Genomic DNA, 26579 nt, shown 5'->3' with positions numbered 1-26579 from the left:
TTAACCTTTGTTGATTTTTTATTTTTTGTTGATTATTTGCATTCTTCAAAATGTAGTCGTTTACAAAACAACAAAATGCAGCTAAAAATATAATAAAATATAATGAATAATATTTTTGTTATTAAAAAGAATTACAAATAAAAATGTTCAAGTGTTGAACAGTGATTGTGTTATTCCCCACTGCATTTGTGATTCACTCGTTGCTGACCTACATATCGTCTGGCTAATGGGGAGAAAATACAAGTTCACCATGAATATGCATTACCAAAAGTCGATGACATGCACTTGTGTTAAGTTTAACACAAGTCTCTGGATCACTATATCAAATTTAGTATAGTAGTGTAGATGCTTTTGACTCTGATCTTTAGGTCAAAGCAGGTTAACAATTTTTTTTAACCATTGCGTTTATTTTTTTAAAAATGTTTTTGATGGTTGTGGTTAGTAGTCCAGATTTCAACAATAATTCTGTATATTGTATATGTATCGTCAGGAGAATGGTACTTGACTGCATTGTGCCAAGTGTAAAGTGTGATGGAGGGGGGATTATGGTGTGGGGTTGTTTTTCAGGGGTTGGGCTTGGCCCCTTAGTTCTAGTTAAAGGAACTCGTAATGCTTCAGCATACCAAAACATTTCGGACAATTTCATGCTCCCAACTTTGTGGGAACCGTTTGGGGATGGCCCCTTCCTGTTACAACATGACTGCACACCAGTGTAAGATCCATAAAGATATGAATGAGCAAGGAACTTGACTGGACAGAGTCTTGACCTCAACCCGATAGATTACCTTTAGGATGAATTAGAAAAGAGACTGCGAGCCAGGCCTTCTCATTCAACATCAGTGCTTGACCTCACAAATGAGCTTCTAGAAGTATGTTCAAAAAATCCCACAAACACACTCCTAATCCTCGTGGAAAGCCTTCCTAGAAGAGTTGAAGCTAATAGCTGCAAAGGGTGGGTAACTCCATATTAAACCCTACGGATTAAGAATGAGATGTCATTAAAGTTAATATGCATGTAAAGGCAGGCAATATAGTTCATATAAATATAGATAATATAATATATATATGAATATAGATGTATATAATTATGTTTCTTTGTTCTACTGTATTATAATTTGATACTGTTACTGTTAATGTTTGCATAATCTACTGTTACTTTATGGCATAAAAATACTTGCTGCAAAATTATGGCGTAAGGTTCATATATTTCTAATTTAATTGTACATTTTGGACACATTATTACTGGTTCAACCCACATCTTTATCATGGCGACATTAAGTAGGATAATTTGCACCAATGTTTAATATATAACAGAAAACCAAATGTTTATGTTTGCAAAACAACAGAGTGAAAAAAATAATGAGTTTAGGTCCTGTTAACATCTGGTAATGACATCCATCTTAGGTAATCAGATCAGAAGCGGTTGACACAGATTATCAATTGGACCTGGTAGTTTGACTTCAGACAGATCAAGGATAAAAGACAAACATATCAGTTGATTTACAATATGAAAACTCATGTGATAGAAAAGTAAACTATGAGAGGCAGGCAGATCAATGAAGGACAGGGATTAAGTGCTTAGACCAGTGCATTCCTCTCTAAAAATAAAAAGACTAATCATGTAAATCAATAGGACACCCAGGATGTCCCAATAATAGGACCATAATTATTTCAGTGCTAATGGTTGAGAAATCAAATGATTGGTTGTAAATAAATTAGCAGTAGGCTATTATAGCCTATCTGGCAGCCATAAATTAGCAACAGCACTAGTGCTGCACCTGTCTTGTAATTTTTCACTGACAACATTATAACACGTATTATAACACATTATACAAAACTGTAATAATTGCAATAGAAAAGAGTTGGTTTCACGCCTTGCCTATGTTTGGGTTAGAGTAGGTGGGAGGAAAGGCTGTGGGCGCGCGCTTCCTCTATCGCGAGGAGAAGAGAGAGAGAGAGAGAGAGAGAGAGAGAGAGAGAGAGAGAGAGAGAGAGAGAGAGAGTCTCAAAACTCAGGACCAGCAGCATGAAAACACTCTGATATAACATTTCGCCTTTTCCCTCCACACATTCATTTAACAGCTAGATTAATCTTAATGATTTCCCGTCGAAACGCCCCACGAGAAAACGTTTTGCCAAGCGGAAGTTCGCGCGGTAGGAAATCGGAAAAAAGTCTAAAGAGTGAGAAATATTTATCCTTTATCTTGCTGTGCCGCGGTAGAGTATTTTAAAAATGGACACTCACGTTAAGGAGGGACAACTGTATGTCCAGCATCAGAAGTTTGGAAAGGTAAGTGCTTGTCACATAGTGTTTGGTTTTGAGAAGCAATGACATGTCTGACATGATGAACAGTAGTAGCCTATCGTTATCGTAGCCTCATAGTTTAAAAGCATGTGGCAAATTCTTGACATGTCATCTTTGTATACCTTTTTGAAAAACGTTCAATAATATATTTTTATTTCTAAATTTCACATTTTAATTCGGTGACATGTGGTGTGTAGCCATCAAGTAAAATAAATAAATAAATAAAATAACTAATTTCTTACACTTTAGTGTGCACAAATCATTTTCCAATACAAAGTTCCCAAACATTTATCAAGTTTTGTCAGTTTTTTTTAAATTAAAAGTAGGCCTAATACATTCTTGAGTCATTAATATCAAGATGTTTTTATTTTATTTTATTTTTTATGATAAGTCTTTTCTATGAAATGTCAAAATATGATAGAAGAAAAAAAGACTTCATGCATGATTTTGTGCTACACTGACTTTGATTTGGTGGACAAAATGTGTTTTTTTCTTTAGATATTACTAATACTTTAAAACAAATTTGCTTCTTTTTGTTTAAAGAAATAATAATGAAATAGTAAGCGTAACCATACGATTTTGTGATCGCATTCAGTCTGATATATATATATATATATATATATATATATATATATATATATATATATATATATATATGACTATAAATGAAATGCATGTATTTTTAAGTATAAATTTTATATATAACAAGAAAAGAGCATCACAACGCTGACCCTGAAAACATATAGAGACATACAACATATGGCAGCAGTGGCAACAGAAATAGGACCTACTACATTGACCAAAAAGTTTAAAATGTCAATATTTAAAAGTAAATTTACTTTTTATTTAAAAGTAAATTAAAAGTAAATTAAATTAAAGACATTTCAAATCGTTTCTTTTACAGTACTAAGGAATGACTCTTACTCTATTCCTCCTTTTGTGTCATGAGACTAGAGTTTTGAGTCACATGAATCAGTAGCCTACATCAGATCCTGTGCATCTTCAAATTGAAAATGTCTTCATGCATATTCTGTTTTAGGGTCACTAACTACATGAACAGAATCTTTTTCTTTTTTTAATGAGTGATATCTAACCTCTAAACAAGAGCATGTTATAGCCTACATACACACGGCCAGCTGTGTCTCGAAATAATTTCCACTCTGTCCACGTGCAGTGGAAAATGCTACATCACAGACACATGACCACAAAAGGTTCTGTTTGTTTTCTCTCTTATTGAATATGTTAGGCATGTATTTTTGTCATTCTTTAGACATTGATTTGAGTCACGTCTTTCTTCAGTCAGACCTGTGTTGGATCAAAAACGTCTTGCTGGAGCAATGGCTTGTCATTAATTCATTATTCACTTCCTCTGTCTGAAACGTCTTTGTGATATGGAAGTAAGCAAATTATGAACACAGCACAACTATGTCTTTAGCCTCAGGCAACAGCACATATTCAAATTGTGGATATAATGCCGCCATTCATTCATGGAGGTTTTTCTATAGCTTAGTTACTACAACTAAATAGCCAAATAAGGTATCTTGTCAACAATAACACTAGATTTACATGACTAAAAATAATCTTGTGTGCTTGGTGATGCCCCTTTAGCAGCTGAGAGGCTGATGATAGACTCCTAGTGTGATGGCTGAATCACAGGATCATGCTGCTGTGGGAGTTGTTGTCCTGGTGGTCTACAGATTAGTGCTATCTATACATGCATCAGAAATAGATACAAGTACAATCAACATACCAAATGCAAAAGAGTGAGAAAAAAATTATAATGATCATATTGTGCTGAGAATTGTTTTAATTTGCACAAGCATGCGAGTGGCATCATGAAGACATGTCCTTCATTGATGTAAAGTTTTTGTTTGGTAATGAAGATTTAGAGGGGAAAAAAACTCGGACAACTATGTGGAAGGCGTGCAAAGTTAAAACAATGCAAGTCATCTTCATTTATATAGTGCTTTATACAATACAGATTCTTTCAAATACAGCAGCTCTAAAAGAAACTAGTGTGAATTTTCACCTGAAGTCAGTTTATCTATAAAGCAGTTCTGCAGAAAAGTTGTCATCATCCAGCTCGGTTCAGTTCTAATCCAATAGCGTCAGCAGTCAGTAAAAATGTTACGACCAAATAAAGCCATTGCTTTTTTTCTTTCTTTTTTTTTTGCTTTTTGGTACAATTATGTTTCCTTACCATGTTATTAGAGAGCTGTTTTCATGGCTTGCCCAACATTAGCATGAGCGCAGACATGAACATTTGATATTTTCTGAACTAAGAAGATATTTGTCCATTGTAGTCAGGTTTCAGTATTTCACACACTACATTTGTAAGACCTGCATAAAGGTTTTTATTTTCATATTTATAAGGTCAATAACATTGCCAAATACAGCAGGCAACAAGCTGTACAGCATGCAACAAGTTTTAATAACTGCTTGTCCATATATGGAATTGTCACCATGTAGATCTCTTAAATCGTGTCACTCTAACACATTTCTGTTTGACATTTTCAGACTGTTTCTTTCAGACAGAGAGACTAAGCATCACTTAAATATCTGTGCTAACGAACAAAGTGCATAAATAGCATTGAGCATGAGGCAGTGCCTTCACTGAGGCGGTTTATGATTGCTGGACAGTTGCTAAACTTGCTTTAACATCTTAAAGGTGCCCTAGAATGGTTTGAAACAATATTTTAAATTGTTCTCTGATATCTAAATAGAGGGTATGTGGCTTATTTAAGGTCAAAAATTGTCCAGATATGGTTTTACAGGTCCATTTACAACCCTAGAAATTGTCCCTAGGATGTAATGCTCTGTTTTTGCCTTATTTGGAAGGGTCATGAATATTAATGCAGAGTTCTGCTCTGGTTGGCTGTTTCACTTCACTGCTGCTCTATGACAGCTGACACATCTATACCATCCGTCATGGCAATGATTTTACAATGATAGCTTCTCAACTTTGAATCATGAACTGAACTGGGTAGCGCGTAAATATGTAGTTTGTACAGTAACATTACAGTTTGACAGTAGAGTACTGATTTAAAAGTCGATTTACTTAGCCAAACAAAGTAATGCAGAAGCCACTCAAAATAGTCAGTGTCATGTTTACTGCTCACCCGCTGCAAAATAATCATACTTCAGTTCTCAAAAATGTATATTTATTTAACAAATTGACTAGAAGCCTTGTCAAACGACTATCGTTTCAACTTAGATGGTGGAGAAGATGACGTTAGCTACAATGATCGACTGAGCGATCTGTAAGCAACTAAACATAGTAGTAAATGTAGTTAGTTTCTGAGTTATGTGTTAATGATGAAATTTAATATAGATAATTTAGATTTCAATCCATCAAAAGGGATCGACATACGTATCTTCTGTTGTATTTTATGACAACACTGGCAGCAGGAAATAATATTAACCTTTGTCATTTGACAAACTGTTAAGTGTGCTATACTTGGAGTTTCCAATACTAGATCTAATCTTGATTTAGATCTAGACAACACAGGGAATATTATCGTAATGTTGTCTTACTAAGAAACTTTCAATTTAATCAGAAATGGGTTCGACAGTCAAGAAGTGGAAAAAAAATCTGTTTGCAGGAATATGGTTGGAGTATGGAATTATGGCAATGTAAGGGGTATGTATGGTGTTTGAGACTCACTTTATGTGATGTGCATGTACTGAACTCTTTTTTATTTAACTATAGCTAGGTTTATTCAATGTTTCATTCTAGGGCACCGTTAAAGGGTTAGTTCACCCAAAAATGAAATTGATGTCATTAATGACTCACCCTAATGTCGTTCCACACACGTAAGACCTATGTTCATCATCGGAACACAGTTTAAGATATTTTATATTTTAGTCCAATCTAAATAGATTTTTTTTATTATTTTTTTTTATAAAATATAATAAAATTTTATATTTTAGTCCAATCTAAATAGCTTTTTTATTTTTTTAAATTTTTATAAAATATAATAAAATTTTATATTTTAGTTCAATCGTTTTGGAGACACACGGAAGAGAGGACAATTCTGAACAAATTCATAGTTTTTGATATTTTTGGATCAAAATGTATTTTCGATGCTTTAAGAGATCCTAATCAACCAACTGATGTCACATATGGACTACTTTGATTATGTTTTTATTCCCTTTCTGGACATGGACAGTAAAGTGTGCAGATACTGCATATGCTCAGGGACTAAAATATAAAATATATTAAACTGTGTTCTGAAGATGAACAGAGGTCTTACAGATGTGGAACGACATTAGGGTGAGTCATTAATGACATCAATTTCTTTTTTGGGTGAACTAACCCTTTAACATGCACTTTCATACCATACACCTCAGTCCAGGTGTAAAATTACCACAAAAAGAAGAGTGACCACTTTCATAACTCAAAGTAAAACTAAACACTTAAAAGAAAGTGGGAAATAGGGATAAATTAATTGTAGTTTGAAAACCCATTTGGAGTAATGTTGCAAATCCATATCCCTTTGCACAGTTGTTGAGGTTTACAGTATCTCTGCATTGTGTGAAACATGGCCTTTAATGGTGTCATTGCGTGAGATGCATCTGACTGGCCAAACAGTTTGCAGTCCTTAGACTTGTTTGTGTATGGATGGAGGAGTGATATCTTTTGCCTGGCCCACATTGGCCTTTGCTCTTACTTTTACTACAGCTCAAGGTACTTTAGAGTAACTGAGCACTCCATTCAATAACCAACCAAATATATACTGTACATTAAATATAAAAACACTAAAGAATACACCAGTGGAAAAAATAGCTTACAATTTGTAGGCTTTGTTCTCTGAATTGCCTTGCACGCGCTGCTCTACTGTATAAAGCAGGTTTTAATAAAAGATATAGTCAGTTTCAGAATGAAGTTTCACTGTGTTAATTTCCACATATGCAGCTTATAATACAGTGTTTTCAGAATGACTCACAGTAAACGCTGCTTCTAATAAACTATAGCTTACAGAATTTCACCAATGTTCTGCCAAAACGAAAGCTTGAGTATTTGTTATGTTAACAGCTTGAGGGTTGGAATTCAAGACATAAATGTTTGTATTGTGGTGTTAGTTGTTTCTTGTAAAGTTGTATGTTAAATTGTTGAAATATTAACATAGACATCATTGACATCATTGTTAATGAAGTGGCATAGGTCTACCTAAAAGTAATGGCTTATAACCAGGGCCACAAGAAATCTGTGGAATGTTTTTGTGTTTTCTGCGCTGAATTTTTGGAAAAATCTGTGGAATTATGCTGAATGGTTTAAAATGTGTTTATGATAAATGTGTTAAAAGAGATAATAATATTGAAACTAAAAGTAAATAAAACATACAATATTCACTTCTCAATTTTTATTTAAGGTTTACAATACAAATACAAATAGAACATGTTTTTTTTTTTTTTTTTTTGTAATTGTATTGTAGACAAACCATTAAATAAACGATTTATTTCATGATATTTCATATCATTCAACAATAGAGCTAAATAAATAAACTATTCTTAAAATATCTATAAATCAGTCATTTTTGTAGACAAGTGACATTTCCTTAACTCCTCTGTGGTCAATTTTATTTTAGACATTTTAAAATATCACTCTCACAAAAAAACTAATTCACATCAATAAGCGCAGCCTACTACCTCTCATTATCTCGCACGTGATTGTGTATGCTTTTCAAATGACGGGCAAGGCATAAATCAGCAATTTCTGCAGAATTCTTCGCATGCAGATTCCGCATGGGCCTGTTTAGAAATCTACAAAACAAACAAATACATCAAGTAAATTGACCTTTTAACATTTTAAGAAAACTTGCTTTCTTTATACACAGCTCACTGTGAAGCCATGTTCGAGAGAGAAAAAGAGAAAGATGCAGAAGTGCTGATTTACTCACACTCTCTTCGGGAAATTACGGTCTGAAATTCAGACCCAAAATGATCTTGGGAAAAAAAAATCTTATCATTTTATTTCACAATAACAATTACATGTAAATAAGATAATTTAAAGCAGAAATAACTATATATATATATATATATATGTATATATATATATATATATATATATATATGTATATATATATATATATGTTTTTATATTCATTTAATTTCTTTACTCATATGCACGTGTCTCAGACAACACTCAGAAAATCTCCCAGACAGCATGTGTATATCGTGAAATTAACTATATTGCACTTTAACAGTTTTAAATAATTTATTTTTAAAACGCAATGCTTAAAAACGCATGCAAAAAACAAGCTTTTGTTACCAGCTGGACACATGATGTTCTCTTCTGGTCCTTGGTTATGCATTTTTATGGCAACACTTTCAATGCCTTAATGAAACATTAGGGGTCAGGTGGTACAGCAGTCAGGTGGAACGAGCAGAACATTTACATCTTACAAGCTGTAGTTAAGAGATCTACGAAGATATTAAAGGTCCCGTTTTTCGTGTGTTTTTGAAGACTTGATTGTGTTTACAGTGTGCAATACAACATGAGTTCATGTTTCGTGTGTAAAAAAAACAGTATTTTTCACACAATTTACTTATCTGTACAGCGCTGTTTCCTCTGTCCTACAAACGGCCTGATGATTTCCTTGTTCTATGAAGTCCCTCCTTCAGAAATATGTAACGAGTTCTGATTGGGCCAGCGCTTTCTGTGTTGTGATTGGACAGCAGCTTAGCGCACTTTGCCCGGAAAGGTCCCGCCTCTTACCATAACGGGGAGATGCTGAATGCGCGCTCTTCTCCACATGGGAGAGCAACAAGACCACACCCCCTTTTTGCGTGTTCTTGTGGGCGGAGGGTTAGTCAACAAACGGTTCTAGTGACATCATTACATCCCTGCACTTCCTGCTGTGGTCCAAACCGGCCTTCGCTGTAGGCTTTGAAAGGGAACTTCTGTTAAATAAAATATCTCGCTTGGCATTGAACTTTGGGGTTTATACATTTTACAGGTATTATTTATGCTCTAACAGCAACATTACACACTAACTAAAGTTTGAAAGATGGGATTACGAAGAACGGTACCTTTTTAACACTTTTTTCAAGATGAAATCTCGTAATTATGGTACGCACCTATCTTATTTGGTAACAGGTGAATATTTTCTGAAGGAGTCATTCATTTTGGTGCCATTGTTTGGGGTCAAGTTAATGTTTTATTTATGAAAATATACATTAAAGTTTGAACTTTAAAGTTACTGTATCATCCACATCTTAATGTGACATTGGCTACATATTAACAAGATGGCACTGTGTGCAGTCAGTGTGACTGTATCTGTGTCCATCAGCAGCATACTTTCTTTAGTTTTACTGTTTTGGATTAGGAATAGGCTGTTACCAACAGAAAATGTTTATTTTTATTAAGTTTTATTTTTTCAGGTTAAAGCCTGCATGCATATTTTTAATGTGAGCATATTGTTGTCGCAAGATGTATAATATTTTCTTTTACACAATTATTTAGCATATAGAACGTGCAGCACAGCTGCAGAAGCAGACTTTTCATCAGATTAGCTTCGGATACATATTTGAGGAAGTTACAAGTCACTCTTTTTTTTTCGTTTATTCATTCGTTTTTTATTTTATAAATAAAATAATGCCCCACCAACCCATTATATTATTGATTTACCATTAATTTGATTTTGGCATTAATTAAAAATATGATATGTACTGTGTGTTCAGTTAAAGGTTTGTATCCACTGGCATTGGTATAGTCCTCATTCCTCACTGAATCCATCAGTCAGTCAAAAGGAAATGGGAAGTTTTTAAAAGGAACGTGGCTACACAAACACCTGCAGAGTGGTAGAGGAAACAGAACTTGCTGGGTAATCCCACACATCATTCTTACCACATTGACATCTGCTGTCTGTACAGAATCTTCTGCAGAGGTGTTGGAGTCTGTTTAAAAGGTTGACAGATTTGTGATTTATTTTATGGAGCCACCCTTCAGCTTCAGTTTATCTCATTTTTGCATGACAGATGGTAGTCAGTTCGCCGTGTGCTCAGGTGCGCTGTACATTAAAGCATGTGACATTGTGTTAATTGGGCAGAACATTGACCCTTCCCTTCATGGGTGCTATATGTGCTGTGAACTCTTGTGACTGTCTTGTTGCGTGAAAGAGGATGATTAAGGCAAATAGATGCTTGAATGACCCAACAAGACCTCCATTCAATGTGCTGAGAGTTACTATTGAGGAATGTGTACTTGTGAAGAGAATTTGCGGTGAGGGAAGTTGCCTTTAGACTGAAAGCATAACATTTCTCATAGTTTCATTGCAAATGGCTTACAGTAAAATAATTTTGTTCTTACGCTACATAAAACATTCCTGCGCAAAACAAAAACATCAGACGGACCGAATTAAAATGAGAATTCACTTTCTGACAGTAGATGACACTTATGCAACATATATTATGAAAGGTAATATAGCGTTCCCTTTGTTACTCTTGTACATTGTGTTCCATTCAGAGATATATTACCCCCAACACACACACACACACACTTCAATATTCATCGTTTTCTTCCAATATGTCAAGCATGGCGAACAGTGAGCTGGCTGGTACCGTATTTTCTCTGCTGGTGCATCTGTTCTCTCCTCTCCTCTCTGTGTCCCGACTCTGGCCTGTGTTTACGTCCTGTTTACAGACTTTGTAATATTTCCACACAAATTACATTTTGGGGAATGATTACAATGCAGTTTGTGTACAAGTCTGGAAAAGAGATTGGCCAAAAAAACAAAACAAAAAAACTTTTTGGTTTGATGATGGTTTGATGATGATTCAGGCTGCATCACAAGTCAGAAATCAGATTGTGGATTGTAGCATTCAATATTTCATCCAGTTCTTTTTACTTGAAGATCAGATTCATCACAGCAGTGTGGAGACACTAGTCGTTGTGGAAGAGCATCTTTTTTGCATACCTTCCGTGATATTTTAACATTTGAATTTTTTTTGCATAATTTTAACAATCATAATTATGTCACAATTCACAAGTTTTGCAATCACACTTATAGTGAAAAATGAACACGACCACATTGCCATAAGATGTAACTATGTTAATTCTAAAACCTGATTTATGATAAATGATTGTCTTGATATGTAACGACTCGTGTAGTCAGCCATTGATTGAAATATTTTTTAAGTTGTCAAGATCGCTCCCTATATAATCCTAGAGCTGTTCATTCATTTTTGTGCTCATTTTTGTGCTTTGCAAGTTCTGCTCTCTCGCCAAAAGCCTTTTTACCGTTACCCAGCAACTGTAATCATAATTGCCTTTTTAATAGTTCCACATAGGGATGCTCAAAATTAACTGGTTAACCTATTATGTGAAAATCACTTTTATATTGGTATTGAACAATATAATTGTGTGCCCTCAGTGTGTACACAAAATCACCATACTGTGAAAAAATCCATCCACTCTTTATTTTCCCCATAAACCTGAAACAGTGTCTCAAATTGGTCCATTCAGGAATGTACTCCAATGTGACGTCGCTCTGGAACAGGCTCTGCACATGGCGGAATGCAGAGCTATTGGTTTATAATTGCTAGCCTGGATGCCAGCCGAACTCAGCCCCGCACCCCGCCCACAACATTTGAGCTCTGGTGGTTCGGTCTGGACTTGATCCATAGTGGAGTGATTATGCCTGAACAAAAACTGTTCGGACCAATAAAATCATCAGGGCGGGCTTTAGATGATGACGGACAGATGATAAACAGTAACGTAATCATCCACGCCATCAAAGGCGCTTAGATTATATTTGTTTAAATACTAAAAGGAGAGCTTGTTGTTTGTATATGCATTCACCTTCCCTATTTCTCTCTGAAATGAGGATCATGTTGGTAAGTACACTGTGTATCCTTAACTTAATTTTTTTTTAAACAACCGGCAAAGATTGTTTAGTCCAGCGTTCATGCAGACAGGGTTGCCAAGTTTTTACAACAAAAAACTTATAGCCCAAAACAATAGCTTCTCTGAGGGAGTTCTCTGAAGAAGAAAAATGGCATTTGGGGGGTAAAATGTGTGTTATTTTGGCAAGGTTGCCTGCTAAATTTTGCATTTCTGGGTCTATATATCACAATTGAGGTCGCTTCAACCTGCGGACATGGAAAACAACCCTCCGGAAAACCTGCAGACTTGACAACACAATGCAGTTGACATTTGACAACTAACGTTATGCGTCGCTCCATTGCTCTGATTGGTTGTAGGTCTATCCAGTTGAGGTCTTTCCTGTTTCGGTTGAAACACGCCCCATAATCAAAGCCCAATGGAGCAGTATCAGACTCATATTCGGACTAGAATTGAGTATGACCACGTCAGGCTATTATTGAGCTGCACACTTATGCTTTGCTCCTCGCCAGAGCATTTATAAGCAGATTTCAAGTAAGAAATGTATTCTTATTAAAGTGGAGTGATTGATTTTCTGTTTTTCTATTGTTGTTTGATTCATATTAACAGCATATACAGCAATAGGTATTGTATATTACACTGTTGTCACTTCATCACAGAGATCTAATATACACATGCAATTTCAATTTCCAAACAATGTAGCTGGTTTGTGTGATTTACGTCATGCCAAAAAGATGCTGACAACATATTTGTCTTATTTTCACTTCCAAAGAATAAGTATATAAAGAACCAGTTGTTAAAATTCATTTTTACAATGATACTGCAGCAGTATAATCCCAACCTTTTGTTGGGTTCCTGTCACATGATTCACAAAACGCTTGTCCATTAGAAATGGTGGGTCAGTATCAGTTTATTTAGGGGACAGGAAACTGTGATTAAGAATGTGAGAGTTACTGTGTTGCAAAGTGGTCAGTGTTGGGTCCGCTTTTATTTATATTCTGATGACACACAATTGTGCATATCTACAAAACCTGATGCTTCCTAGCCCCTTTCAGTCAAGTCACCTTTATTTTTTTACAATGCAGATTGTTAAAAAGAAGCTTCACAATGGTAACAGGAAAATAATGCAACAGAATTTAATAGAAAGAAATATAGTTAAATATTTAGTGTCCCCAACTGAGCAAGCCAAAAGCCAAAGGCAACAGGTGCAACGGTGGCAGTACTCACTAAATGTTTGCTGGATGTTAACATATAGATGACCAACAATGTTTTTAAGCTAAATAACAGCAAAACTAGCACCTTCTTGTTGGGTCTAGGTCTGTTTTTCTAAAATGCAGTCCGGTTAATATTTCAGTCTTGGTGTTATATTTAATGGTTTGCTTTCTTTTGGTTCTCATATTAATATTTCATGTACTGCATTTTTTATTTACATTGCTAGACTAGACTAGGCTAGTCCATCACTTTCTCAGCATAGCACGTGTTTACATCACAGAATGATTACTGTAATTCTCTTTTATTTGTTTTTTCTGAAACATAACTCCATTGACTGCAGTTAATTCAGAACTCAGCTGCTGGGTTTGTTACCCACTCATGTACCACCTAAATGTACCTGATAATATAATGCTATGTTTTTTTAAACTACTTTGGTTTCCTGTTCCTTATTGTAGCCTATTACAAAATGTTACTGCTCACCTACAAAGCCCCAATTTGGCTCCTCTTTATTTTTTCTGTTCTTTGAGATCATCTTCCGCAGAATTATTGAGTTCCAAATTTGAAGTTGCGTTCATTTAGTGGTAGGGCCGTTGCAAATTCACCATTTGGATTCTGTTTCCCTTTTTAAAGTTCAGATTAAAATGTATCTGTTTAGAATAGCTTTTAGTGACTTGATTGTAAGTTTGAGCTCTATGTGTGCAAAGCTTTGCATTTTATTCTTTTGCTGTATGGTGTCCTTGAGAGCCTTGAAAAGAATTGTTTTTTATTGGTACTGCTTCATTTGTCTGCTCTCCAAAAACATATATCTGAAGTTTAAACTTGTTACATGTCTGTCTTGCTTTTGTGTGAGCACATAGCTGGTATTTGTCATTGCTGGCCATGTGTTTGGCATGCTCTCATGTCTCTTTGTTAGCCTGATTATTGATTCATTTGCCCCACCTGTTCTCCCTCATTTCCTGGCTTGTTTGTTCCCTATTTAGTCTCCTTGTGTTTGCTGTACTGTGCTGGATTGTTGTTTTATGTTCCCGTCACATGCTTCCTGTATGCTTCATGCTCCTGGTGTTCCGTTAAAGTCATATTTGGTTTCCCCCCTCAATTGTGTTTATTTTTGTTTTATTATTAAAAAAATCCTCATATATCTTACTGCAACTGAGTCCTTGCTCCTTTTCACCCGTACCCACCATGACAAAACTGATAGGGCTTGAAAGCATGCAAATAATAAACTTTCATAAGGACGAAGAACTACAATGCCGTGAGCTTGGCTGCAATAGAGATGATATTTGTATCTCATATGCTCAAAAACAGCATGTCTTGCTTCCATTTAAAATGGGCATTTACAACATGGTATAATAAATTATCTGTGGGGTATTTTGGGTTGAAAACCTGTTTTACATCTTGTAAAGAGGGGCATAATAAGCCCACTTTAAGTGAATTTTCAAGGTGTTTTAAAACATTTGCTGCATAGTTAAGAAAAATATTCTGGCCACACAATTGTATTGAGATATACAAATATTGTAAAGACTATAAACAGCTATAGGCTATTTTAGTTCCCCTCACTCCAAAACAAATCTTTAAAATGTAACAGTATTCAGAGCAGAACAGGAATGAAAAATATAAGCAGCTATATAAAAGCTAAAACTTTCTTTGCAATACATTTTTTGCTTTCCTTAAAGTCCTACTCCATCATTTATGATCATACATCATTCAAAACAATACATTTTGCTTTTGTAAAATAAAGAAAACAAAAAGGATGTCGCTTTCTGCTATCTTGGTTTCCTTTCCGTGAATGTGTTTGGAGCGTCTGAAACTCAGCATATTTGTTGCAGTTTTTTCCTTTTGTTTTGTTAATCCTGTTAATTGTTTAAGTGAAATATATTTTGCCTATATAGTCTATTAATTATTTTCATATATGTGATTATATACTGCTTTTACAGAAGTGCTACATGTGCGTGACATGACAATGTGTGTGAATTTTTTATGCTGCTATTTGCGCATGTAAAATTTGACTGTAGAAAACCAATTTCAATATTTTGAATAGGTCACAGACACTTATCCATTAAAATTGTATTCTAATTCGACAGAATACAATCTTAATCAGTAATCTTGTCAGTTAACGGTTAATGAGCATTGGTTGTTCCTCATGTATAATGTCTATTTCATATCCAAAGATGTTATCCAATCATAGCAGTGGGTGTTTATATTGAAGTCTTAAAGAAGAAAAACCCTATAAAACCATAACATCCAAAAATTGTTTCTGAATTATGACTGCTTTTGATGTATAATGCATTTCTTTACTCCAAATATCACTCCATATTACTCCAGCGATCTGTTCCTTTTCATCTATTAGACTCTTTGGTGTGTCCACTGCATTCATTTAGATACAAGCAACAACACATCTGCAACACAATATTGAATCAGCTTGAAACACTTGTGCCTTTGTTTGAAGATCATTGTCTTGTTACATTACGAACAATATGAGGAACTGACCCACACTCCTCTCACACACACCCATAAACACATAGATGTCTTTTGTTTGCTGCAGAGTCTGTTTTTCGTTGTCCATCTGGAAGAAAGGGCTTAAAAGTCATTGTTAGAAGTCTAAAGTCCTCAGCACTATGACCCTACATGTTTGACACAGATTTTTTGACCTTGATTTAATAGTTGAAATTAACAATAAATGAACCACGTGGAAGTTAAACTTTTTTTAAAATTGCAATGTAACAGAAGTAGCAACAGATCTTTTCTTCAGTATGACATGTATCTGAGGGGAAAAAAATATTGAAAAAGAAATGCAGGGACTTGGTTCTATCCATTGGTTGTTAATTGGATGGAAGCAGATCTGAACATGATCTTGAGGTTGATTTTAACAACGGCATTTTTACCGGATAAATGATTAGAGGATTTAGTGTACATCACCACAGAAAGGTCTGCCATTGTCTAATAATGACATTTTGATAAAAAATTATAAGTTCAAAATAACAAAATAAAAGAAATAGTTCACCCTGAAATGAAAGTAAAGTCATCTTTGACTCATCCTGCTGTTCCTAATGTCCTTCCATCTTTTTTTGGACCTCAAAGGGAGAGATTTTGAAAAACATCCGGCTCACTCTCCTCCATATAAGGCCAGTGAATCGTGACCAGGCTAAAACTTTACAAAAAGGATACAATAGTATTACGTGATGATACAGTGAGACACACAACACATATAGAAAATGTTGCGGAGGCATACTATAAGATTTTGCGGGAAAGAAACCTTATTATTCTGTCAAAACTGAGCCATTCATTGCCATTATATGGAGGAGTGTGAGCAGGATGTTTAGCATTTATTCCGAAAAAGATAGAAAGACATAGGGCATTAGAACAACTGCAGGGTGAGTAAAAGATGACTTTACATTCATTTTGGGGTGAAATATAAATAAGACTTGTTCACAATAAGATGCATTTATATATAAAGGGTGAATTCTCATTTAATAGAAAGCGACTTGAAGCAACATAAGTTGACATGGCCTGTATTCTCAGTCTTGGTTTGGATTCAAACTAACAGAAATAGTTATAGTTATGTGTATGTGATTTCAATACTTTTCAGACCCATAAGTGATTAAAGGGGAACTTCAGCGCTCAAAGATGAATCTGTATTTAAACTGGGTCATTAATGTAGAAATGTGAAATTATTTTTGAATTTGGTGCCTTCTAGACTGAGAAAAAACAGGAAATGTATTTGTGTCTCATGGGGATGAAAGACTACAATTCCCAGAATGCTTCGCTGCCCTGTGAGGCCATTCTCAAAGCCACCACTACTGGATTATTGTGACTAAGAGAACAGACACTACAATTAAATACTGAACGTGTCTGTTCAATATAACGATCAAGTTGCCGCGTGAGTCTCACAGCATTAACTCAGATTAGGAGTCAGATTACATTTAACGTCACAAATGAGCTAATGAGCTTTACTTTCATAGAAATTAATTTGAGAAGTTAAAACACTTATATTGCTCAGCATCCGTTTAAATGAATGCCTGAACCTGCGAGCTGTGCTGTGAGTGTATTCTCCCATCCCCATGTGCGGGTTGAAAACGTGGAAATGGCTCCCTTTGCTGGCTGTAGTCTTTAGCCTCTGGCCAAACATTCCAAAGATGACGCAAATATCGTCAATATGCGTCACGGGAGGAATTTTTCCAGAAATAAAATACATAAATCTCTTGTCTCAGGGGGATATGAGGGGGGGAAGCACAATCATTTGAATATACTCCAGGGTTTCTACTGATACAAAGGCATATGCTAATCGCTGAAGTAACCCTTTAACAGTTGAATTTGCCCAAGACCCTGCCAGCTCTTCATAGAAGAGTACAAACGTCCTCTTCTCTCTCTCTGTCCTTTTTAGAAATGGAAGAAGAACTGGTTCGTACTGTACCCAGCAAGTCAAAACGGCATTGCACGGCTTGAGTTTTATGATTGCTCAGGCAGCGCCAGTGACAAACCTAGCACTAAGAAAATGGACAAGAAGATAATCCGTCTGTCAGAATGCATCAGCATACTCCCTGCTGTCACTGAAACCTGCCCCAAAGAAAACATGGCTGCCTTCTGTGTGGAGACCAATGATAAGACGTACGTCTTTGCAGCTGAGAAACATATTACCAATGAGTGGGTGGAGAAGATGTGTGAGATTGCTTTTCAGGTAAGATGTTATCATGGAGACTTTTTAATGGGTAAAGTCACAAGCGTTAAAGGGTTAGTTCACCCAAAAATGAAATTGATGTCATTAATGACTCGCGCTAATGTCATTCCACACACGTAAGACTTCAAAATACAGTTTAAGATATTTTATATTTAGTCCGAGAGTGTATCTAAGTGTATGCACACTATACTGTCCATGTCCAGAAAGGGAATAAAAACATCATCAAAGTAGTCAATATGTGACATCAGTTAGTTCATTAGAATCTCTTGAAGCTTTGAAAATACATTTTATTCCAAAAATATCAAAAACTACGACATTATTCAGCATTGTCTTCTCTTCCGCGTTTGTTTTCAAACCTCAAATAAAGATTAAAACATCACGAATCAGCGTATTGATTCAGGATTCGGATCGCCAATGTCACGTGATTTCAGCAGTTTGACACACGATCTGAATCATGAATCAATACGCTGATTCATGACCGTTTGTTGGAATCTTTATTTGAGGTTTGAAAACAAACAGGGAAGAGAAGACAATGCTGAATAAAGTCGTAGTTTTTGATATTTTTGGACCAAAATGTATTTCCGATGCTTCAAGAGATTCTAATGAACTAACTGATGTCACATATGGACTACTTTGATGATGTTTTTATTAGCTTTCTGGACATGGACAGTATAGTGTCCTATAGTCATTAATGATAGTCATATAGTCATTAATGACATCAATTTCATTTTTGGGTGAACTAACCCTTTATTGCTTGTGTTTTACCTCTGAGTTTTAGAATCAGAGACCTGGGGCCGGATTCACAGAACATTCTTAAGAATAAAGTTGTTCTTAATTGGCAATTTCTTCTTGTTCTTTTTTTTTTTTTTTTTTTTTTTTTTTTTAAGATACCAATATTTTCTATTCCCAAAAACGTTTTAAGACTGTTCTTAAGATCAAATAAGAAGTATTCATATTCTTGAAAAGAATGTTCTTATCATCGTAAATCATTTCTTAAAGTTACGATAACCTCTAACCTGTCATACCCAAATGCAAGTAGTTTAATTAATTTATTGATTGTTTCAAATATTAAGCATTACAACGTAATATTAGCTAGCAAAATGTACTACTAGTAGGCTACCATATGTGGATGAGTACTCTGAAGTGACACAATCAATCATTTGCACGTATATGATACACTCACTCAAGCTATAACTACCAGCAAGTCATGGGATGCATTCAGTCTGGAGAGAGCGCAAATGAAAGGGAAAGACCGCTGCATCTTGACAATAAATCATTTAAATAATGATTTTAAGTTAAGACTGGACATAAAAAACATGACTCCCATCAAGCCTTTCACATGGAAAATAGTGTGAGAACCACAACCCATACGTGTGATGCTGACGCAGGAGCTGGCCAACTTAATCTGCATAGAAGACTGACACAGATTGACACTTTTTTTTTTTTTTTTGCACAAAAAGTATTCTTGTTGCAAAATTTTATTCATAAAATGAAGGTAACACTGCAGTCACATAGACAGTTATAACTATGTTTTTACTACCTTTCTGGGCCTTGAAAGTGTTAATTATATTGATGTCTATGGAGGGGTCAGAGAGCTCTCACATTTCATCAAAAATATTTTAATTTGTGTTCCAAAAAGGATCAAAGGGCTTACAGTTTTGGAACAACATGAGGTTGAGTAATTAATTACAGAAACCGGCCCTTGACTTTTCTAAAAACACAACTTTTACAATCTTTCAATTTTACGATGACTGATTGTTGTTTTGCCGGTTTAACAATGAATGAATTCTGTTCAACTATTTGACAAGCGTGATAACCTTTCAACCATGTTATACAACGTGGTTTTAGATGTAGCTGGAACATGAAAATCCATGTCAGAGATGTTGGGAATTTCCAAAAGGGAATAACACAGCTGCCCCTATACTAACTCAGCCTCTCTCTTTCTGTCTCACTTTCTCTCTCTCTCCATCTCTATCACTCTAAGGGAGGAAGTGGTTCTCTTGGTAGTTTTGACTCAAATGGACAGAAAGAGCTTCAAATGGCAGAGAATCTCATTTATTACTCCAGAGAGGAAGGTAAGAAGGGACATGTGGCACAGTATATATTTACTCATGTGTTTTAACAAACTGGGTGTGAGCCAGCAGTTTTCTGGCTTTTCATTTGAGCTATACAATTCCAACTCTGAGTTTTTCAAAACATTAGGACTTCTATTAGGATCTCTAATCTCAATTTAGTTAATTTTTCGTCAATAGATTGAAGTTATATATATAGACCAGCAAAACCAATCTGTTATCAGTTAATAGACAGACATGTTCTGTTAGATGCAAATGGCCTACATGCAAATTCCCTGCTCATGTTAGTCACAAAGCTCAAAATATTACAGCTTTTTAATGTAGTTACACATTCAAGAGCTGTTTCCAGAAAGAAATTGTGTTTTTTGTAACATTTTATTTGAATAGTCACAGTCAAAGACGCAAAGGGCTAACAAGCGAAATGGAGGAGGACAGAAAGTAGAGCAGAATCTCAGGCATTTCCCCTACCCCCTCCTTTATTGCTGGCACTCACTTCATCCAGTGCTATGCAAGGTAAACTGTTAAGGAGTCACTGTTAAGTCCACTTAATGCTTAAACTATCTCTTCTCCTGCTGTGCATTCTCGAGTGTTTCTAGGGAAATAGTTTGTGATCACTTCTGTTTTTAGTAAGGGCAGCACTGACTTCCTCAAGAGTGTGAGAGCTGACATTTAAAAGGCTTTGCAACAATACAGTCTTGGCACTCTGACTAAATTATCTCTTTTATATAGACATTTTATGGCATGATAGTGTATGACATGGGCATTGGAGTGTAACGTGAATAGTTTTTTTTTATATGCAAGGTGAGGTGAGGAAAGTCAGGTAATCAGTCATGGCCTTTAGTCTCTGATAAGCAGAAGCGTATCTGTGTTGAATTCAGCGTACAGGACCCATCAAATGAAAAACATCCTAGTTGTTCTTTTTATATTGAGGGTTGTGAAGTTGATTTGAAAAAGACCGGTGTTGGCTAATTTCCTGATATTCAAAGAATTTTCAGTTTTACTTATAAGCCACAGAACTTCTGTTAGTCTTGCCAGTTCACAAATTTATGGGTGTAACAAACACCCATGTCACAATTCAATACAATTCACACTTACTACTTCTAAGACATATGGTAAAAAGTTAAAGTGTATTGTTGATTTAAATGCTAAATTTAGTACTACATCAGGGGAGGACTTGGACATGGTCCTAGTTCTCAATAAACAGGGCAATAGTGACACCAGAATAAAAAAATATTAATGATTCTAAAGCTAAAAATACAGAATTATGTTAGACACATATGCTTACACTCTGTCACTGACTACATACAGTATGTTTAAAACAATGTAAAAAAGTGACCAACAAATATCCCCCATTGCATCATCATAAATTATATTCAACATTATACTGTATATAGTAGTTTAATGTTGTACTGTCGCTTAAACTTTTCTCACGCAGTACACTCGCACTTCAATGCACCCTCCCACTGCTCACAATTTCCTGTCTCTCCCTCTATTAATTACTAAAACACTTTATGGTGATTTAAATGATGTGTGATCAATGCAATCAACTGTTGATCAGTATGGGTGCTTTCACACTGGCACTACTGATGTGCAACCGGGTTCAACTGACGTCAGAGTTCAGTTCGTTTGTATTATGTGAACGCGGTCTTCCAAACTCAGGTGCGCACCCGCGAACCGCACCCGAGTCCACTTAAAAAGGTGGTTCAGTTCATTTGAACTACTGTATAGTTTGCTGCTGATGTGAACGTAGTAGTACTAAATTGCAGAAGTGAACCGCTAGTAATGATGTATGATTTGACAAAAAATTGTGTTTTGTGTCTGTTTCATTCATTTTCCTGACAAGCATAACTGACATACTGCAAGCAGAGCGCTTTATATCTAATTTCTGCTCTAGAGCATTTGCAGTACATTCGTGGCAAATACACACAAGTGCCAAAACGAATGGTTTGAAAATATGTATCGAAATATAAAAAAAGAGATGAGCAACGCTATGCATTTTTCCACCTTCTCGCTTGCAGTTATTACCAAGCAATGGGGGTAAACAGCTGCTGCGTTGATGACGCAAACGCACACTGATTCGGACCCACATAATATAAAATGAACACCGTCCAGCGGAAGGGGGAGCAGTCGGACTCGGTTTGGTCCAAGCAATTGAACTAAGTGTGAAAGCATCCAAAATCTGTTTATTAAATGATTGTCTCTCTTCAGAAAACCGCTCGATTGATTATTTGTATGATCCTTTTATGACTTTTTTAGGGAAATTTTATGGGAAGGAACTTTAAATGGAGAGACAGAAATTCTAAAATATCTCAGGTTTCATAAAAAAAACTAAAAATCTTAATTTGTATTTGAAAAATAAAATGAGTGTGAGTACATAATGGGAGAATTAACAAATTAATGTTTGGGTGAAGTATACTTTATAAACAGTAAGCTGAAACTAACTTAATATCACAATACATATCGCTCACATCCCTAAAATATACTGTCATATTTATATAGCAATATATTGATTAGGGATGTAAATTTACAACTAATTCCCATGATCGATCAATTGATCCTGCAACAATGTGCTGAACATTGCAACTAATTGTGATAAATTGTACATACATTATGGATTAATAATCCTCCATATCACCACATAACAAATTAATAATCCCAACTAATAGATCTAATTTGATCCACATACATACAGCACACTCAAATCATGAATCTCTATTATACTGCTTTAAAACGATGTGGATAGTGAAAAAATTGTCTTGACTTACTTCAAAAATCAACTTAACTGGGGGAAAAATCGTATCTGCGACAAAATAACCTTAATCACTATGTTTAGCATATATTACTGTTCTGGTGTCATAATGAGAAAATAAAGCCTTGTTAAGATAATGAAAATAAAGGCCTTATATAGTTTAGCATTCTTTCTATAATTTGTATAATTAAAAATGTTTTAATCTGTATAAACCTGCTGCTGTCTGTCATTAAGGATAGTCAAAGAACAAAAGACAATCACTCACTGTTCTTGACTGAATAATAATTGTAGCTTTAATGAGGACTTAATCTATATTTAATTGATCGTTTGAAGACTGAAGTGTTTGATAACTTTATTCAATTTATAATTTAAATGTATCATTTTATTTAATATCCTACCTGTTAGATCAAATATTTAATATTTAAATATTTATGATGTTTCTACTAATTTGTAGATTTAATCTGAAATTATATACTAAAAAAATATTATTTACTGTGAATTATACTTTATACCTTAAAAATATTTTGAGAACTCTTTAATGATAAAGATTTGTATACTTGGATGTATTGAAGATCTAAGGAAAATAGGTTTTTACTTTACATCGTATCACATTTTTTGAATTATTGATTTGAACCTGTTTTTGAAAATAGTATAAAAGTTGTTCAAAACCATTACAAAACTTTTATCCATACATTTTAAAGAGGTTTCTTTTTCTTTAGCATGGATTTGATCCACATACAAATTATACTTGACTTGCAATGAAGTGCAACTCAGAACATTCTTTTTTTCCCCATTTTGCAGTTAATGAATTTAGGGTGAGTGTCCAGAGGACAGAAGCATCAGAGCGCTGTGGTCTCTCTGGTAATTACTGGCTCAGGGCTAATGTGGACAACCTTATTCTGAAGGACCCCAAGACTAAAAAGGATTTGCTCATATGGCCCTACAAACTTCTCCGTCGCTATGGAAGAGACCGGGTGAGTTTTATTTTCTGATTTTGAACTGTCCTCAATTAAAGCATACAAAGATTTCAAACCAATACAAAATCAGTGTAGAGTGCTAAAAATGATCAATTGCTATTATGATATTCAATGCCACTTAATATATTTTGTAGGAGGGTAATAGTTGATAGAAGACCTTCAAAATTTACAGCCTTGGTTTTGCATATATACATAGTCAATAGACACCCACATTAGCTTGCAGACAGCATGCATCGTGTCTAAATTAAAATAACGGCTGTTAGCGTTAAACCAACATTGTTGCTGACAGCTGGCCTCATACTGCAGATGACATGTAAAGCAGGAACTTAAGCCACTGTTGTTTCCAACTCTGCTTCCTGTCTTTACTATAGAAACTGTCTTGGTACAGGAAGTTGGCCTTCCTCTATCCCTTATGAGTGGGAGGAAGGCAAAGCTAATGCGGTAGATGACTACTGAATGCAGGTCATGATGGTTTGAAAAGATGGTCTTAATTTATATTGGGTGTCTTTAACAACTATATACTCATGTAAAAAAAAAAAAAAGGATAAGTACAATTAGGGATGGGACAATTACCGATTTCATTATTTTTTGATTATTGCGATTTTGAAAACTTGCTGTGAACCCTGTCAAGCCAGCATCAGTCTGACACAGAATGTAAAACATTTTTTTAGCCTTCTAAAAGGACCAAATCTGATCTGTGGTCATATTTTGGCTTTTACAAAAGTCCTGAGGGAAACTTAATTGAGGATGGTCACCCTGTATATGGGAATGCAAGGCAAATTAACTTTGACCTCAATACCAAAACTATGTCTGGGAAATAATTGGACACAAAATGTTGTTTTGAATTTACATTTTTTACATTTTGTACAGCATGCAAAACAATCGAACAGACAAGATGATCATAACAACACTATAGGAGTATTAATAAAGTCCTCTGATTTCATTTTCAATACAATCAAAAACAGAGACGCAAGATGACAAGTTGCATTAGCATGAATCGAGAGAGCGTGTCCGTTGTGATCACTGATCTATATAAATGATTGGATTGCTCATTGCGTCCTAAACTGTCATCAGGCAGTGAAGGGGCCATCTTACTATTCTCTACCAACAAAGGACATCATTGACATACAGTCAAAACATTGACCTAAAATAAAATAATTTGCTGCATCTCAGCAGTCTCACAGGATTAGTTTTATGTATGTAAATGAATAGTTAATTCAGATCTTATCTGTAATGTTTATGGTTTTTGCACGAGATTTACATAAGAAGTAGAAGGCAATGGTGTTTGAGACTCACAGTATGTGATGTCCATGTACTGAACTCTTATTATTTCACAGCACTGTTCGTGGATGAATCATGTTCCCACTGTGGGAACATGACCATCGCAGTGCTACGATCCAGGCTCCAGTACCTCAAAAGAGGCGGAGCACCATTACGCATTCCCCAATCTAGCGGTCCTCCTGCTGCAAAGCAGAGGGCTGCTACTTTGGCTGATGATCTTGATGGCGACCTGAGGGTGACTGTGCGGTCACCCCCAATGGGTCAAATGGCTCCTCGGGCCCCTCCCCTCTCTGCTGCGCCGGTGGAGCTTCCAATAGTCCCTTTTGAGGCTCCCAATTAGTTGGGATTATTGAGGCTGAGGATGAAGATTCGGCTGCGCTGCCCACTTTGGGTGCCTCCTCGTCCGGCACCCTGCTTCCCCGATGGAGGCTGCTGCTTGGGTTTAGTAGGGGCGGAGGCAGACGCAGGGGGACACCCTCGGCAACGAGCAGGCAGAGGTGCTGCAGCCGACCTGTTTGTCTCTCCGGACTCGACCCATTGCCAGTGGTACTTTTCCCTGACCGGGGGTACCCACCGCACAGATGCACTGGCGCACAGCTGGCCCTGGGACTTACGCAAGTATGTGTTTCCCCCAGTGAGCCTTCTTGCACAGACCCTGTGCAAAGTCTGGGAGGATGAGGAGCAGGTCTGGTCCCTGGACGGGACGTGGAGGTTCTAGGTGGGCTACCACAGGCAGTGGTGGACACCATCTATTCTGCTAGAGCCCCCTCTACGAGGCACCTCTTCACTTTGAAGTGGAACCTATTTGTTGAATAGACCCCCGAAGGTGTTCGATTGGCGTTGTGCTTTCTTTCCTGCAAGATTGAAGGTAAGTCCGTAGGGAAGCACGACCTAATCGTCAGGTTTCTCAGAGGTGCGAGTAGGCTAAATCCTCCTCGTCCAAACTCGATACCCTCTTGGGACTTTGCTCTAGTGCTCATAGCACTTCAGAGCACTCCCTTTGAGCCTTTGCAGTCAGTAGAGCTTAACATCCTATCAATAAAGACAGTGCTCTGGACGACATTGGCCTCCATCAAAAGGGTAGGAGACCTGCATGCACTTTCGGTCAACGAATCACGCCTAGAATTCGGGCCGGGCAACTCTCACGTTATCCTGAGACCCCAGCCTGGATACGTGCACACGGTTCCTACCACTCCCTTCCGGGAACAGATAGTGAACCTTCAAGCACTTCCTTTGGAGGAGGCAGACCCAGCCCTGTCCAATCATCTTGGTCCAAATCGTCTTGGCTTACCAGTCCCAAGACATGCCTTGCCCATTCGGGTTGCGAGCACACTCAACAATGTCCTATCAGCCTTAGTCCTAATGGGTTGTTATCATAGCTATCCAAATCCAGAGTTCTGTATTTTCCGTACGTGAGTATTTGTTGTAGCTGGCTATAAAAAAAAAAAAAAAAAAAAACAATTG

The 26579-nt window shown here is 36.1% G+C and overlaps 1 protein-coding gene across 1 annotated transcript in view; it reads left to right on the top strand.

The window, feature by feature from the left end:
* Window positions 1-1970: 1970 nt before the first annotated feature.
* The window catches only part of dok1b (docking protein 1b), a 32290-nt gene continuing 7681 nt past the window's right edge, over window positions 1971-26579 (top strand). Inside the window, exons 1-4 of the mRNA XM_067433865.1 lie at window positions 1971-2290; window positions 17743-18036; window positions 20021-20111; window positions 23659-23831. Coding sequence (XP_067289966.1) covers window positions 2234-2290; window positions 17743-18036; window positions 20021-20111; window positions 23659-23831 — 615 coding nt within the window. The 5' untranslated portion in view covers window positions 1971-2233. The remainder of the gene's footprint in view (window positions 2291-17742; window positions 18037-20020; window positions 20112-23658; window positions 23832-26579) is intronic.

The sequence above is a fragment of the Pseudorasbora parva genome, chromosome 1 (assembly GCF_024679245.1).
Source record: "Pseudorasbora parva isolate DD20220531a chromosome 1, ASM2467924v1, whole genome shotgun sequence".
Lineage (NCBI taxonomy): Eukaryota > Metazoa > Chordata > Actinopteri > Cypriniformes > Gobionidae > Pseudorasbora > Pseudorasbora parva.
The sequence above is the reverse complement of the archived record's forward strand: the minus strand, read 5'-3'. Positions and strand labels throughout refer to the sequence as shown.